The 19,274-nt window shown below is 27.0% G+C and overlaps 1 protein-coding gene across 1 annotated transcript; it reads right to left on the bottom strand.

Annotated features, from left to right (window-relative positions):
• Window positions 1-14,877: 14,877 nt before the first annotated feature.
• On the bottom strand, window positions 14,878-17,526 carry LOC100783852 (flowering-promoting factor 1). The gene is made up of 2 exons (XM_006578133.4): window positions 17,094-17,526; window positions 14,878-16,076 (listed from the first exon to the last, which is right to left on the bottom strand). The coding sequence occupies exons 1-2, from the start codon at window positions 17,417-17,419 to the stop codon at window positions 16,040-16,042; spliced, it is 363 nt and encodes a 120-aa protein (XP_006578196.2). The 5' UTR covers window positions 17,420-17,526; the 3' UTR covers window positions 14,878-16,039.
• Window positions 17,527-19,274: the final 1,748 nt, after the last annotated feature.

Here is a 19,274-nt window from a genome sequence, read left to right as displayed (position 1 = left end):
TTATTTAAATAACAAAAAGCATATGCTCGTGTAGGGTCTTTAATTTTTTTTCCTGAGACTAAAGTCCAAAGGTATCTTTCGGGAATAAATTTGTGTGTGTTACAGCTTTTTTCAAGAGAATTATAATCAGAAAAAATTGTCGCTAAGAGAATCAGGTTTTACTTTTATATAATTAAACTTAAATTTAAAATTTTAAAAATATTTTTAATATACATTATAATATAATTAAATTTAATAATAAATAAATATCATTAAATATATACATTATATTTTAGATTTATAAGAAGTCATTTAATTATTAATGTAAGGTTATTTTTAACTTTTTGTTTTCAAGGAATCATATATATTCTTTAGAAAAATTTACTCAAATCAGATATAATTATTGTAGGTAATAAAATTCTCTCTATGAATATTTAAGTTGTTACAAACATGTGCAACATTTTTATTTATTGATAATTTCTTTTAGAAATAGAAATTAAAAAAAAGTAAACTAGAAGGATAGAAAGTTAAAAAAATCAAATACATGAATAAAAAAGATAGTTTTAAATAGTTGAAATAATTTTTTGAATTAATTGTGAGAATAATATATGAAATAAACGTCTAAACGAGAATATATATATATATATATATATATAATAATTTACAGTTTAAGAGTATATTACTATATAACAAAAAAAAATCAGTCATAAAGTTAGTTTTATCACGTTTAAAATGCATTTTTTAAGGCCGCTTGTGAGAAAATAGTTTAATGTAAATGTTGTTTACACTTTTATCCAATAAAATTCTATCCTTCTTAAATTTATTAATTTTTATAATAATTTTATTAGAGCTCATAAGTAAAGTTGATTTTAGATCGATTGATAAAAAGTGTGTGTCTATTAATTTCAAATTGTTTTTCTTACATAAAAATTTATAATTTATAATTCTAGACAAAAAGAATAACGTACTATAAAAACGTTAAATGATTTATACTTATGTTAAAAATTTGAACCAACGGCCACACCTTTGTTTAATGTTGGTTCATATAGAAAGCCACCCAGCCCCTGTTTCTTTCTATCCTTGTTTTCGTATTCAATTACTTTCTTGGTTTTTGACTCCTTATCTATAGAATGATTGACTTGTGAGTTACGGTGATAATTAAACAAAAAAGTCTTCAAACACATAACAATGTATGAAATTGAGTTAATTATTAGGGTTGAAAAGAAAGGATAAGAGGAGCAGAGAAGAATGAAGAATAAATAATCGTCTAAAAAAAGGAAGAATAAATAATCCTTCAATTTGAAAGGACTCAAAGGAGAAAAAGCAATAAAAGAATATTATGAAAATTGCTTAATAACATACATGAAAGCATTTTCGGACAAAATGTTATGAAGGAACATCATATTATATTATTGGTCATGTATTTAATTATAAATTTATAAGAATAGTTGGATTTTACAGAAAACATGGTATTATACTATTAGTTGTTGACGGTTTTCGTACGTAAATTTGATACTATTCAATCCAACGTTATCATGAGTGAGTTATTATAAACTCCTGAAATGATTATTGATTTTTACATATTAAAAGATATAATATTTTAAAATGATTTTTTTTTCTTTTAAAATGTTGGACTTGTAAACATATAGATTAAGCATCAATATTGGACTTGTAAGACTTGTTATCCAAATCCAATCTAAATTAAAATACATCTCGAGGGCTCTTGCTAACATAACCAAGAGCATGGGATGTTGATAAATATTTGTGTTTTAATTTAAAATTTATAAATATATTAATTCTATTTTATAAAATAAAATATTTATTTTAGATTTTCTTAAGATTTTGTTTTAATGAGTCAAACTAGTTTGTTATATTTGTTGTGACAACTGTAGGTTGGTTTTCCAACGGTCATATTTCTAACGGTCATATTTTGTTGTTGCAAAATGTCTATATATTCTCTTTCCTCCTTTCTACAAAGATGACAGAGCTACAGCTACAGTCTCATCCCTTTCTCCCAAAGTTTTCTATTCCTTTTCTTATAAAATAATTTATTTCTTGAGAGTAAGAGCATTGGTGTTCATAAGGTTTGGGGATCCTTTCGCTGCACACGATCGGAACCAACGGGTTGTCGTATCTTGGGAGAGGAGCGCAATCAAATTTTCTTACCCGTGCAGTGGGGCGTTTTCTCTCTAAGGATAGCGTTTACGCGCTTCAACCCAGGCTATTTAATTCTTTCCCTTAATTTTAATTTTTTCTTGTGCTTATTGTATGTTATAATGCATTATTCATGTGCTGTCAATTAAATTTAATTTACTACTGTTATTTTGTTATTTAATTCAAGACTGTGCATCTTCTTCATATTTATTTTCCTTCTAAATTAAAATACAATCTCGAGGGCTCTTGCTAACATAACCAAGAGCATGGGACTCCTCCTGGAGGACACGAATTATATATATCCTAAGGTGAAGAACCCTTTCAAGCTTTGACGCAACATGATGTCTATAGTTTCCAACTATTTTATTCTCTTCCACAAGTGCTCAAGAACAAAGTAGAAAGAGACGTGCCAATGATCAGTCAAAGCATGTCTACTAACTAATGCATCCTTAAAGAACAACGATGAGATTTAAGTATGATTAAATCCAAATTGAAGGTTAGTTATATAACTAGCTAAAGAGTTGAAATTTGTAAGGATAATTTGGAGTTTTATCGAGAAACCAAATGATGGTTATAAAGAAATAAAAAAGTTAATAAGTATGTAACCATTTGTGAAGATCCTAGGTCTAGAAGCTTTGAATGGATGGAGCAAGGGAAGACAACATCATAAGTTAGCAGCATATTACATCACAAGTTAGCAGCATATTGACAATCCCAAAGAGTATGAACCATAGACTCAATTACTCAAAGGGCGTGTTGGTGTGTGCATCTGTCATGGAGCCGAATCACTTCCAAGGGAAGGGAGTAAACGCTACTTTTGTACAGCCATTAGCCATATATTCCATGTTCTGAATTTAAATAATAATCATGCTTGTTTAATTATTGCATTCACAACACAATTTTATACTCAAGATTCACAACACAATTTTATATTCAAGATTACTCATTTAGTTCTTATAATTTCACGATTTGTATTCTTTTTTAGTTTATGTAGTTTGAGAATAATTATTTTAGTCCTTATCATTTACATTTTAATTATCTTTTAATCTATATAACTTAAAAGTGTTATTTTTAATTCATATGTTTTATATTTTATTTCATTTTTAATACTTATCATCAAAATATGAGTAATATTATCAATTATAATTAATTAAAAAAATATTAACAAGTAATTTATAACTAATTTATCACAAGATAATTTATAATAAAAATAATTAATAATTTATAACTAATTTGTAACTAATTATTTTTATATATTTTTTTGTAATAAGAAATAAAAGATAATTAAAATATAAATTATAGGATTAAAAATATTACTTTTTAAATTATAGGAACTAAAAAAAATTAAAATACAAAAACTGAAAGAATCACTTTTAAATTATAAGGATTAAAAGATAATTTAAATATAAATTATATATACTAAAAAAACTATTTTCAAATTATAAAAATTAAAAAATATAAATAATAAAATTATAAGAACCAAATAAATAATTTAATGTTTACTCAATGAGATAATAGTTTAAGTGGGTCCGATTGTAATTGTACTCTCGTATATTAAAGAGTAGACAAAGAGCATGAGGGCACGAGACAAGATCCCTCTCAATTTAGAAAAAAAATACCGGAAGAGAAGGGGAGTCTTTTCTAATAAACAAAATAAGACCATCCTTTCTTCTAATTATATTATTTTACATTGTACCAGTTTAAATCAACGATTAATATGATTAAATTTTCTTCTTGCATTCCTTCCAATCCAATTATACATGCTAGAGGTACTTGACATTTCTTTATCTTTTCCTTTTTATTTTTATTAATTTAAATAATCTAAAAATCTACTTTCATTTTTTCTTCTCTTCTATCTTTTTTCATTTTTCTTCTCTGAACTGAACAAAGGCTGTGTACTTGTTTTGAATATGGTTTTAGATTTAAAAAATACTTTTAAAGTTTACTATATTTTAATATGTTTGGACGAGTTTTTTTTTCTTTTAATTTTGTGTTGAAGAACTAAAAAAACATTTATTTTTCTTTTTTGTTTAGAGGTTTGAAAGTACTTCAAAAAAATCAAACCATAAAAAGGGATATTTCCCAAATTTAACATATATTGTTTAAAGATATAAGAATGATACATTCATCGTATAAAATAGTTTAACAAATCTATCATGAATGATAATTTGTGATTGGACCATAATATATAATCTATTTTTTTATCATAAAATAGTTTTAATATTTTAAAAAAGTTATTTTTTAAAAAATATCATACATTTATTTAAAAATCTATCCACGTGAACCCTGAATTACTTGGATAATAAACGGGGGAGGAAAAAAATATTTTTAAGTGGCATGAAAGCATTCTTTCTTTAGAGTCATTCCAATACATCACAACTGCGGCTATATGTAAAAGGAAAAGAAGTAATTCATTGTTTGTTTGTTCTACAGTAAAGTATACCATACTAAATGGTAGTTAATGACAAGCATGACAGAAACAGAAACTTGAAGTATAATAAACATTAAACTGTCAATTTTGTAATGTTGGTCCCTTAACTTCTCGCAGATGCATTAAATGACCTAAATATAACTTTCGTAAGTTGTCACACCAGTTACATCAAGATCACACGGGTTTTCATGTTGAGTGTCTCTTCCTCTCATTCTGATTCCTTCAATTCAAATATTGCTCAAAGACTTAGAAAATTAATAAGTTCATTAAGGGGAATAAGACAAAAGAGCTCAGAATACTAGTGTCTGGCCACCCTAGCCACCCTACCTCATACTTCAAGTCAAGGATGAATATACTATCAATGTTCAGATTAAAGTGGTCACCAACTTCATACAATAACAAAAAGGACAATGACCCTATGTTTAACTGAAGGATTTAAAATAAGAAATTTAAATACACAACATTTTAATTGTTTTGATTTAAATTTCTTTTATTTTATAAATATTTTATTTGAATGAAACAATTTAATTTTTTGTATTTTAATTTTTTTGTTTGGATAAAGTAATTCAATTTTAATTAAATTCAAATTTTTATTTTTAAATATTTATTTAAAAATTAAAATGTTAATATTGAATAAAAAAAATATTATTCATTTTTTAAATAGTTAAATATTCAAAATAAATTTAATGCTAGATAATATTTAATAATCAATTTTTTTAATATTTAATAATTTTAATGCTAAACAATTTTGAATCTTATACAATATTCTTATATTAACACACACAAAAATTTGGATTAAACAATACTGCAAAATTAAAGAGAATGATATATAGTTCCTTGTTAAAAAAATTCAATTACCTAGTCTCGCGATACTTTAAAAAAAGTATTGAAATTAAATAATTACTTAATTTAAGAACAGTCATCTCATACAAAATTCAAATATTGATATTAATTTTATTGGTCTAAGAGAAGAAAATACTTCAATCCATATCAAGACCTAAACTCGTATATCATCCACATTGATATCACTTCACTGATAATACTCAATCATTCACGAACTATTTTACAAATTAAAGGGTAAAAAACAAACAACATAATCAAACAATTTCAGAAGTATCAACTTTTTTTCTTGCTTGATAAGACCGCAACTCCTCTCTATTCCATGTTAACATGACGTAGAAGAAACAAATAACATAAGTCACAAGATAGATAACTATAGTGAAAATATCACTTCAACTAGGCATAAAAAAGACACAATTTTCTAATTTGAAAGTTGAAATAAAAAATGTAGACAAAATGTTACTCACCAAGTTTCATTTTGCAAGATGTGGTAAAACAAATTTGTATTTTCGTGAATTGGAAGGACTTTGGATCGTCAACTAGCCATAGCCTATTGATGTCTGTTAAGATCTGGGATCAAAGCTGCCTTAAGTAGCAGTTCTTGAATATCTTCTTCATCAACTTTACCATCCATCTTTATACCATTAGGTCAAAAGACTTGGCCATTTTATCCAAAGAAACTCATATTACTTCTTTTTTCCAATCTTTTTGTGAGAATGTGTGTCAAAATAAGTTGAACCTTGTCTTTTTCCTTCTGTATTAGAGTTTGGTTCTTCCAAGTCTATACTAGTAGTAGCACCTAAACCCATGAATTCCCCTTCATTTGTTTCTCTACTCATTGCTTCATTATCAACATCCATAACAATTGCTCCATGACTAGTGGCTCTATCTTTAGCACACAAATTCACTATATCATCCCAGTTTTGAGGCACCCTTGAAACGAAATAGTTTAGCCGATTTATGCGACTGAATAACAAATAGAAATATATTACATAATTGCAATATTCATACCAAGCATCTTCATTCTCAATTGTGATTATGTGCTTAGTGTCATCCCAATCAAAGCCACTCTGGCCAAGGATGTCACTTACAATACCATACCATGATCTCCATAATTTGATACGACTTTTGACACATGATCTTATGTGACATTAACATTAAAGCTTGTAGACAATACTACGGTTGTAGCATTCAATGTCGACCTTTTCCAACCTTCGTCGGCCTTATTTCCTAATTATTTTTTCCTAAAACTTTTCTTTTGCCTGCCATTTTTTTATTAGATGACTCCATTGAAGTTAATGTCACTGCACATAACAAATATTACATACAACCTACTTTATTTACTTGATTAGTCCACTGCACAATCATAGAAAATATTTCAAGCAAAGTTTTTATGAAATAGCAAAGTACATAAAAGTCTATCTTCAATAGCAAAGTGCAATAGTAACAAAGCACACACAAAGTAGTTTGTCTACAGTAACAAATTACATTTAAAAAGGAACTATCCCGAAGCAAAGTTCCTTCTAACTTGATAGTTAGCAAACATATTCATAGCTAATGTAAATTTACAGTTGCATTAAATATACATTAGAAATTTTAGTGTTATATATAACGACATTAATTATTTTATAACATAATTGATCTATTAGCCCAATTGACTAGAGTGTCCTATTAATAACTAAAATCACATGCTAGAATCTTATATGGATCATTAATTTGTAAAACATTTTAATAAAAAAAAAAACTGTAATCCATACTATGAAATAGCTATAACAGAGTTTTTAAAAAAACTGTAATCCATACTATGAACATACATACGAATTTTTAATCCGTTGCGGTTTATGAATTCGCGAGTTTGTCAGGGATAATTTTGAAAACTATTAAAAAGTGCTGGGTGTATAGTAAAATTTCTAAGTGCACAAAGCAATTCCCATGAGATAAAGGTTTTCATGGTACACTAAGCTCAATAATATCTCAAATCTAAAGTAAAAGAAAGATGGGCAGCAATGGGCGAGAAAAGAGGAAAAAATCTCTTGTAGCAATGAGTTCATTCAAAGGTAAAACCCAAATGAAACTTCTCACACCTAGAGGGAACCCAGCAGACATTTAACCAATTTTATTAATTTTATTTGATGGACAATTTTTAACATAATTTAATATTTAAAATAAAAATATATACCAATGTGTATCAACTAATAGGTTATGATTTGTTACTATTTGTAAGATTCAGATTAAAAACAATATTCATTTCTTTTTATAAGACTTAGTTCATATTGTTTGTGCATTAATTATTTTTATATTGAATTATTCTTACTTAATTATACTAGTAAACAAGTAATTAAAAGATAGATAAAAACTCATAAAAAAAGAGATATGGGTAGTGACGGATAATTTTGAAAAAATATATAAATTTAATACAAATTTATTCATATCAACAAAATTAATTAGTTTTCTTAATCATGATAAATTAAGTAATTGAGTCATATAAATAAAAAATAGAGCAAGTACTATGTATTAAAAAAAAAGTTTGTTGTTCATTTATACAATATATCTGTTTTTTTTTTTTACATATGTATTATCTCTCTTATAAATAGTCTTATATTAAATTGGAATTAAACTACTAACCAATAATAAATCTCAATCATTATTAGTTTTTTTAGTATACTATTTTTATAAAAAAATATAACGTGATAAAATTTAGAATTAAAAAATTAAATAAAGATTTTTAATTACCTTTTATTATTTTATTTATGTTTAAATTCATATTTTTATTTAAAATAAAAGTGTAGCATAAGATGAAAAATATTAATGAAAGATTGATATTTATGAGAAATAATTTATCTTTAATTTGATAGAAAAACTATTTGTAAAAAAGATAAACCTTAAGGATCAAGTTCAAGGTGTCTATGTAAAAAAAATTTAAAGATCAATTAAAATAAATTTAAAATTTATGGTGTCTATTTGCAAACAATATTAAATTTAAGGATTAATTAAGACAAAGTTAAAATTTGAGCTACCTATCTATTTGTAAAAGAGATGAATTATAGGGGAGTTGAGTACTCTTTTTTCTCTTAATAAACTGTTGTTTATTATATGTTTAAAAAACAATTTTTCAATTATTAATAATAACAATATACACAAGTAAAATATTATTATATATATTGGAACAATTTTATAACCTTTAGTAATAGAATTTCTAACAGTTAAAATACGTTGTTATTTATGTTTCTAGGACAATTTTATAACAATTAAAAAATGTTGTTTATTTTAAGAATGATTTTACAACTGCTGGCAAGAGAATTTGCAATTAAAAAGTTATTCTGTACTACGACTAAGATTAGTGTAGTGGTGAAAGGTTTAAGATAGAAGCATCATGCATAAGAATTTAGATTCCATCTACCTTGTTGTTATTATACACACAAAAATATCACCATTTGTTAATTTTAGAGCAGGGGTAGTATTTGGGGATGCAATAAAGGAATGGTTTGTACATGTGTCACGGTAAGATACATGTATGTGGGAGGGAGTATTTAATGTTGCAGATGTACAAGAAGGATGTATTATAGGAAATGAACAATATGTGTCATTTACAAGTAAGTTGCATGAAGTTATTGGTGGAAATAAAAGGCTTGTGAATCGAGGGAACAGTGGTCATGAAATGCATAATGTTGGTTTCGTGGAGGCTACGTGGGCTTTAGCATATTGGAATTGTAAAGTGCTTGGAAAAGGTGATTTACATGAATTTTGTGTGGTTGGGTGGTGGTTTGAATGATTTACAACACATGTATTAAACTATAAATTTTATACTCCTAATTTTTTAAATTTATGATTTTGTTCTTCTTGATTTTTAATTGTAGCATTTAATTCTCCTAGCTTTATAAATTGAAAATTTTGATTTATTTGTTAGATTGTTAATTAATAATTGTGATTAGTATAATGAATAGGTTAATTATAAACTAATTTTTCACCGAAGCTAATTATAAATGAATTAAAATTATTAATTATTAAAAAACCTAATTTATAATTATTAAAAAACTATTAGTAAAAAATACTCCCTTACACTCATATGTGATAAGCAAAAATAATTAATTTCACATTAATTAAAAAAGTTAGTTGACATTATTTAATTATTCTAATTTTAAATAAAAAAATTATTTTTAAAATATCATTTATTAAAACTTGTTATCATGAATAAAAAAGAGTCATTGAAAATAAAATTAGAATTAAATAAAGAGTAATTTAAAAATAATATTATTAAATAAGATAAAATTAGTTAAATTTATTTATATTTAATTTAAGTCCAATCATATCACTTTTTTGGTTTGTATATTAGTTCAGAGGGAGTATTAATTATTAAATTGACGATTTTGACCCAATTTGTTGAAAACTTGTTTTAATAAAATATAAGTAATTTTTTATTTTAGTATGTTGGTCTAAACTATTTTTATTTAAAAAATATTTTTTTTACTTATTTAAGAAACAAATCCTATCTATTTATTAAATAATTTTTCTTTTTAAATACTTATTTTAAAAGTAAACAATGTCGAATATATAACATGTATTGTTCTGGATCGTCGATATGCCCATTAAAGGCCCAATCATTCCACACGTCTTAGCCTATCAAAGCCTCATCACATCACACTTTGAACTGACAGAGGCCAATTTGTTATCTATAAGTGGATTTTTATCAAGGGGAAAGAGAAGTCGATATTTCTAACATGTAAGACAAGAAATTGTTGTACGGTCTGAGATTACTATAGTCTTGGTCCATCTTCACATGTTATGTAAGTGAGTTATGTACTTATATAAAATTATTTCTTGTAAATTGAAAAATTCAATTAATATCATTGCACTTTATTGATTGCGAACATAACCTTCTCGGTACCAAAGTAAAGGTGCACACTGTATTAATGTGAATAGGGGTGTAAGTAAATTGGATTTAATATGAGAATCCATCTTATCCAACTTAATTCAATTAGATTTGTGTGGATTAAATTAAACTATTGAATTGGTTTTAGTTTAATAAATCTAATTAAAATTAGATTGGATAACAAGTTTGGAATTTTGGATCCAATCAAATCTCAACCCAACCCACATATAATTAAATTACTAATACATATGTATACTAAATTAAGCACATCCCATTCTTAAAATAATACATTATTTTGGAGTTTAGCTTTTTTTTGTTTATCTTAAAGTAATACATTATTTTATGAATAATACTATAAGTATATTTATGGTTTAATTTTTTATATAATATGAATAATATAATATTTTATGAATATTGATTTTTAAAATATCTTTACTATTCAGTAAAAAAAAAATATCTTGCTATTTTTTAGTCTAAAGATTTTTATTATTATTTTTTCAAGACTTAAAAATGTGATAGTTTTTTTTATGACTCAATCCAATAACCAATCTAATCCAATCCAATTAAAGTTAAATTGAGTTGATAAAACAAAAAAGATAAATCCAAACTAATCTAACTCAATTAAATTTAATTGGATTAAATTGAAAAATAAATAAAACTCAAAATACATGACTTACACTCTCACTTAGACTCCTATTGTGAACCTCATGTTCTTCATCTTACATAATGAACGAGTATTAATTTTTCGATGTGAATGGATACCGGGTAAAACTTCCAAGAATTTAATATAATAGGATCCTTTTTAGTGTATACCTATACATAAGATATCATGCCTAACTTAAGTAGCATACTTGATAATGTCTGTTTTTTTTTTTTTCTTGCATTTTCCTTTTTCTCTTGGCTTTTGATTTAAAGAATCTATCACTCCTTGAGCACTGCTGCTAGAAATGCATCAAATGGATATCGGGCACCCACACATCAAAATCTGGTATCAAATTTGATCTGTTAAAGTTGCTGTAGCATTTATTTTCATTTTGTTTGATTGGATTGATGATATATAATTATTCTTGCCCCAGTTATAGTGTGGATGGACTCAAGGATTGTGATAAATTGGTTCTTGAATATCTGCTGTAGCATTCAGGCATGTGAGTTTATATAAGCAACACATAATTTTAAGACAAACATGTTTTGGGATTCTGATTGTATAACTGCAAAAGGACATTCAAATCAGTGCCTTCTTCACTGTCTTCCTCTCTTTCCCCTCCTGAATTTATATCAGCACTTGATTTTGTGTAACACTGCTGAAGTCAAATTCCATTTCCATTTCTTTTTCTTTTTCCCTGCAATCATCATCATCATTCAAACATGATTCAAGACTGCTTGTGATGTAATCAATTTGTTCACTATCATTACTATACTCATTGTTGCTTGTGCTGTAATCTTCAGGTTCATTAAGGAAATCCGAGAATTGGTTCATTGAGAAATATGTAGACTTAGTTCCACACGCATCTGCTTGTTGCTTTTGTTGGTGGTTGATGAAAAGAGAACTGGAGGAGGAATAAGAAGAAAGAGAACAAGGGTTAATATTGTTATTATTATTCCTTGCTTTAAACCTTTGAGGACTAGGCCAGAAGTTTGTTCTGGTTTTGAGTCAGCCAGACTTAATTTTATTAGAAATGTAAATAGAGTAGCCCATGAATTAGCTTATTTAGCTTTTAGTTTATGTTGAACAATTCTGGATGGAGGATCCTAGTCAAGTGGAACACATTCTCAATTCTGATGTAATTGGTCCTATTTCTTTGGAATAAATTCCAGTTTCCTCTTTAGAATATTATTTTAAAAAAAAAAACATTTAAGATCTAAAATATAATTCAAAAAGTCATGACTTTTCTATAACATGACTTAGTAGAATATATGTACAACCAATCTAAAAAGTTATTTTTAACCGTTATAAAAAAGAATTCTGTAGTAGTAAAAAATGAAACAAAGAAGTAAAAATTTGTACCATTGGTGTTGAACATGGTTTAATTAGTTTGAACTGGTAACCAAAAACACTCCAAGAAATCAAGATAAATGATGATCATTCGCATGAGCCAAGAAAAAACTCAGCCAAAGTAACCCACTTATCCGATGGCATTGCTCACAGCACATTTTTCCCACACTTCAACATTCAATTCAAACATCAGAATGTAGCCAATGAAGAACATTCTATATTTCAGCATAAGGGATTTTACTTCCCAAAGCAATAATCTATTACGCCACATGACATAAACACCAAATTTAGAATCAATGACAGCCTTCCAAGTTCCAACCAACCAACACTGAATCAACAAAGAAATAATTAACTAGAAAAACACGATCCTTCAATAGAACACAGCACAGAGGAAAATTTGGAATACTCTTTGGAGTTTGATTTCAGCAATAAAGACATAACGTGGCTCTCTCATCCTTTGTTGTCAAACATTTCAAGCCAATATTATCGCGGCAATTGTAAACGACATCAGTACAATACCCCATCAAATTATTAGCACAATTAATAGCATTTGGATGGCTTTTCCTTTGTCTTCTTTTTTCTCTATGAATTCTACTATATTCTTCTAAGCTTAGCTGTCTCATTCAATATTTACCACTATCCAAATCCAAAACATCATCAATGACAACAACAACAAATGAGTCTTAAATACATTTAGTCACACAGTTTAGATGCAACTTAAAGCAATTCATCATGCAAAAGAAATTTGAACTAATAGTATAAATGTATAATAGATAAAAGCAATTCATCATACAAAAGCAATATGTCTATATCAACTTAACTTTTTATCTCTTTCAATCTATTATCTTTAGCATATTTAATTTTAACTTAAATTTGAACATTTTTTAAAAGAAATTATCAATAGATAAAAATAACAACATATCACAATACAGATTTTAATTATAATATATTTATATATTTAAAAATATTTTTATTATAAATTATAAATTATAGATGTGTGGAATAAATATTTATTTTGATCAATGCACCGGCTAAAATACTAATTAAGAAAAACACGATTCCTAATTTATGTAATGAGATATAAAACAAAATCCCTGATTCTTAATTCCTTTTTCTTTTGTCTAACAATCATGAGAATGTTCATTCAATGAAATAAGATCACCATTTGACACAAGTATACTACATTATTTTTTCAATGATTAATGTTATGAATAGAAGATTATCTCATAATCTTAAACGTAAAAGAAATTGCTTTTAATGATGTCATATGAAAAAAAAGAAGTATAAATATGTTTTTCCCATTACATTTTTTTGTTGATTAATATTTCAAAAATAACATTGTCGTTATCTTTTTTGACGAGGAAGACTTACTAAAAGATGAGGCTATTAATAATACTATATTCACACCTCTCACTTTTTTAAATATAAGGATAACATTATGTTATCATAATTATAGACATTTTTATTTTAAAAAAATTATATTTATCTTATTTTTATTTTTTAAATTTTATATATCATATATAAATAAAATTAACTTATATATAAAAAAGAAAAACTTAAATAAGATAGATTTGAAAATTAGAATATTTTTTTTAAATAAGTTGAGAGTGTCAATAGATATTTTTTTATATAGAGATCCTGTGTATCTTAGAGTGTCAATAATATCACTCTTTGTGAGAATATATGAAATGAAATTTAGTATTCTTTTGGTCTAGAATTTTGTAAAACTAATTTTGAAAGGTTTGATTTTGAATCATTGACTATGATTAAAATGTACATCCAAATTTATTCTAAATTTCCTATTTTATTAAAAAAAATAGTTAAATTTGAACAAAAGTTAATTTCATTGAAAACAAGAGAAGATAGAAACATTTCGTTTTCATATATGACTCATGCGGACGTGGCCCAACCCAGCTTTGATAGTGATAGTGACCATGGCCCATGGGCAATCCGCTTCACGTGAAGCCCCACCTTCCCCTTTATGTACTACTCCAATAAATTTCACTTTATTTGCTTTAAATAAAAATTGAACCGAAAATCTAAAAAAAAAGTACTTAATGCTTAATTATTCAGTGTCTTCTCAAAAAAAAATTTAAAAGAGTACGTATCTTATTCCGAAAAGGGTTTATTTTAATTATTAAAAAGGACTTTTTTCGCTTGCAGAGAATAAATGTTATATCTTGCTATAAATATCTTAAATGTTTTTTTTTCCTATTTGAGAAGCTTATAAGCTTATTTACATAATATCAACTATTTTTTTAATATAAATATCTTATTTAGTCCCTGAATTATGTTTTTATTGACAATTTAGTTCATATATTTTTTAAATCACCAATTTAATTAATAAATGTATATATAATGTGAATTAGTCAAACCGTTTATTATAAATTATGTATGTCATGATTAATTTATGAGTAAATAGTATAATTTCATGACCCCTTTAGCGTTAAATGTCATATTTAAAAAAAAAATCAAATTGGCAAGATGCTTAATAATTAGACTAATTTATCTTAACATTTATATATTTTATTGTCTAAGTTGATGATTTTCAACATGCAGGGAATAGATTCTTAGTGAATGCATAGGAATGCGTACTTCGAGTACTAAATAAACTATTTACTCAATTTTTTAATTAATATAATAAATTATTATTTTTTATATTCGAGATAAAATTATACATGTTGATCAACCACCCAATAGGTTCAGAAAATCGTATTTTTGGCCCAATTGAGGCTAATTGACCAAAGTGGGTTTGATTTACAAACTATTTTTCAATAAGGATTTCTTTTCAAACATATTTGGGTGTGGGGGGGGGGGGGGTGGGTTGTTTTGTAAGCATTTCGCCATCACTGTAAGCGAATCCATTCCACGCGGCATTACATTTACATGCATTTCGCCACTTGAGTTGGCGAAACAGGTAGCATGGCATTTCGCTAGTCGAGGCTGCGAAACAGAGACTTCACGTGGATTCGCATGCTTTCAGCTTTTTCAGGTTGTTGTCCACGTGGCATGGAGCATGACATTTCGCCAATAGGGGCTGCGAAACCAGCATGGCATTTCGCCATTGACATTGGCGAAACCAGCATGTGACCAAGCGGGACAACTTTCACGTGAGCTGGTGGGAGGGAAAGCATGCAGTTTACGTTGTTTCTCATTTCTCAATCCCAAATCCCAATGTCTTCCACCACCATCCATGAAATATCAAATAATTATCGTCGCGTTGTTTCTAATGGGCTTCTCCATCCACATCCGCCACTACTTCGGCTCCCCCTCCGCCAGCATCCACAACCTCCCTGACACCTTTGGTAGGTCGCGACGCAGCTCACGCGAGTTTCGACCAGGCGGTGATCGACACGTTCCTGACGCTGGAGTACTCGATGGCGATGAATGTGAAAAGCTAGGAAAGGGGACGCTGGAGTGTGCGGTGTGCTTGAACGAGTTCGAGGACACCGAAACGCTGCGTTTAATCCCCAAGTGCGACCTCGTGTTCCACCCCGAGTGCATAGACGAGTGGCTACCTTCCCACACCACTTGCCCCGTGTGTCGCGCCAAACCCATCCTTGTTTTGGCCAACATCAATGGCGAAATGCCATGTTGATTCTCCTGTAGCCTGTTTTGTCACTGGAGTTGGCGAAATGCATGCCCACGTGGAATGGATTCATAGCCCCTATTGACAACACCTGAAAAAAGTTGCACCTATTTTGCAGCCTCGACTATTTTGCCACTTGAGTTGGCAAAATGCATGCCACGATGCCACGTGGAATGGATTCGCTTACAGTGATGACAAAATACTTACAAAACAAATCTCCCTGGAATATGTTTGAAAAGAAACCCTTATTATTGTAAAAGTCTATATACTATTATTCAATTAAAAATTATATTTAAATGATTTTAAAGATAATTATAATAAAAACTAATATTTGTATCCTATTTTATGATTAAATAACAACACAAAAATTATATATTCGTTCTTCTTTATTTTTTCAATAGTATTTTTTTCTTGCATTGATCTTGCTGCTTTTGTGAATCCACCTCTACGAAATATGCCACATCTCCACATTGAATAGAGGTAATTGGGAAAATAGTTAGAAAAATAGAATTTGTATAGATTTTTTTTTGGTGAATGAATTTGTATAGATACACAACATTTATTTTTTAGTTAAAATATCTTTATGGTGCTTGAAAGTGTGTATGATGTTTATTAATTAAAAAAATTATAATTTTGATTTATTTATGTTTTATCTTTTTAATTTTTTACAAAGACTAGAAAAAATGAAAACCAATAGTTAATTCGAAATAGTTTTGACGAACATTGTGTCAAAAAATGTCAATTACGTACCATCCACGGATCCACGATTTCAGTCAAAACCACATTAAAATTTTCTTCTAGTTACAACAAATTGCTTATATACAAATTCATCTCTCATCACACACATTTTGTACGAAAAAATCGTACTACACAATAGCCCTCAAAAAATAAAAAATAAAAAAGACATTAGATTTTCAACAATTAAAAACATTATTAAACTTCTTTTAGTTCTAACTAACCAATCCTCTGCAAGATTCTCCTCACTATATACACACCCACATTAGCTAGAAAACCCACCAAAGATGAGAAAGATAAAGAAAGAAAGATCAACAAGAGGAATGAAGAAAGGTTGGCCTAGTAGCTAGACAAAAAAGAAAAAAAAAAAGTTGTGGGTTTGAATTTCTCTACCAAAATTTCTAAAAAAAAATAATTAATATTTATCTATAAAAAGAAAGAAAGTATTAAGGAGGTAGGTGAAAAGCAAAAAGCATGCAAGAAAGGATGAAGACTAGCTCACATATCCCGCACGTGGAAGACATTGGGGTTCTTGATGACTATGTCGTACATATAGACAGAGGTGAACTTGGAGAAGTTCTTTGGAAGGGAAATTAGGTCAGTGGAAGAACGCTTGTGGAATTGGTACAATTGAGGGTCTCTTCCATAATACCTCTCCCACCCTAAATTACTCAATATTTGCTCCAGCGAACTGTAGGAAGACACCACTTCACCACTTGCCAAGTGAACCAACACCTTCTTCTTTAAACTACTGCATGCTATCCCCTCCGCTTTGCGCTTTTCCATTAAACGAAACCCATCTTTCTTGAATACCCAAACTCCAGACATTTTTTTTATTGACCTTCTTTTAACTTGGATCCAGTTTTCTGAAAGAGAAAACAAAAGGGGGATCTATTTTGTTGTCCAGCAAAGCCATGGTGGAAAGGCTATATATACACAAACATACGTGTGTCAAAGGATAAATTATTATATAAGTAGTTTCACATCACTGTATTCATTATCTCAATAGTTTCTATATTTTTTTTTAGACCACGGTATTTTTAATTAGAGAAAATCTTATTTAAATTAGAAAAAAATTATTATAAATTATAAAAATTAACTTCTCATTTAAATATTTAATATAATTATATATAAAACTTAAACTCAATACTTTTAATTATCCTGAAACAATTGCGCGCCCAGTCGTTTAGACACTTTTACTAGACTCTATTTCATATATATTTAAAAAAATATATAAGAAAAAAAAAGTTATATACTATACGCAGATTAGTTGATCTAACGTGCATAACTTAATTAATAATATACGTTAAATTTTGTATGCATAGACTTTAAGTTGATTTTCATAAAATATATGTTAAGAAAAAATTTTAAGTTTCAAAGTGTGAGAAAATCTTAGACCAAAGATCACTTTCTTATTCAAAGGATCAAAACTTATAAAAAAAATCTCAATGTTTCACTTAAAAGTCAAATGTCCTAATTATTCTTTGTTAAAACATTGTTGTCAAATACTAATTAATAATTTCTCGTGTCAAAAGGAGGAAAGTAAAACAGGGAAATTAAATACTCTATTCTTGAAAGACTCTAAAATAAATTAAATAAGGGTTAGAAAAAAGAATCCCCTCTTATCCTAATTAGAGTATTAGACAAAATTCCTTTGGCTTGTGTTTAGGGATACTTTAGTCTTCACCCCGACCGACGTGTATACATAAATCTGGTGAAAATATCAAAAAGAGGTAATTATTTTTGTAATTTATTAAATGTGAATAAATTTTAAATTAATATTCAAATAGGAATCAGTCGTACAATAGTTCATGGCTTCTCGTTATGAAATCGTAAAAAGATAGATGACTTTGATTTTTTTTAGCTGAAGTCTTAAAAAGTAAGTGACTTTTTTTTTCATAAAATAATTAACAACTTCAAAGTCATTTAATTTTTTTAATTAATTATTTGAAGTCATAAAAGGTTATACGACATTAAAGTCATCCAAAAAAATTTATTTTTAAATTAATTTTTAATCACTTTAAACTAGTTTTAATTTATAGTTTTATTTAATATTTTTTATATTTTTTATAATGTTTTGTTTAATATTTTCTATATTTTTTATATCATTTAATTTAATATATTTTCTATATTTTTTACATTATTTTATTTAACATTTTCTACATTTTTGTTACTAATGTTAAGGATTATTATTTATTTTATAAATTAGAAAAATAATATAAGCATAAGAATTTAATTTAAATAAATAAAATTAAAAATACTACATATATTTGTTTAAGAAAAAATATTGTTCACGGTATAGAAGTGAAGAACATAATCATAGTAATTGTCCATATAAACAAATTAACGACTAATATTATTTTTACTTAAAATTTACCAAATAATATTAAATTATTTTTAAATATCTTTTATTTAATTTTTACACTTATCATTAAGTAAATTAATAACTTTGTACAATATTATTAATTAATTTTATTTGATAAATTATTTTAATATTAAAAATAGAAAATAATTTTATAATAAAAGTAGTTGTTAAAATAAAAACAACATAACTCGTTGATATAAAATGAACAATACAAATTAAACACTAACATCAAATTAAAAAATAAAAACAATATTAACCATCAACTTTCTTGTATGGACAATTATGTCCTTTAATTCTATATAATGAATAATATTTTCT

The sequence above is a fragment of the Glycine max genome, chromosome 4, assembly GCF_000004515.6.
Source record: "Glycine max cultivar Williams 82 chromosome 4, Glycine_max_v4.0, whole genome shotgun sequence".
NCBI classification, from domain to species: domain Eukaryota; kingdom Viridiplantae; phylum Streptophyta; class Magnoliopsida; order Fabales; family Fabaceae; genus Glycine; species Glycine max.
Note: the sequence above shows the minus strand (reverse complement) of the source record. Positions and strands in the feature narration are given on the sequence as shown.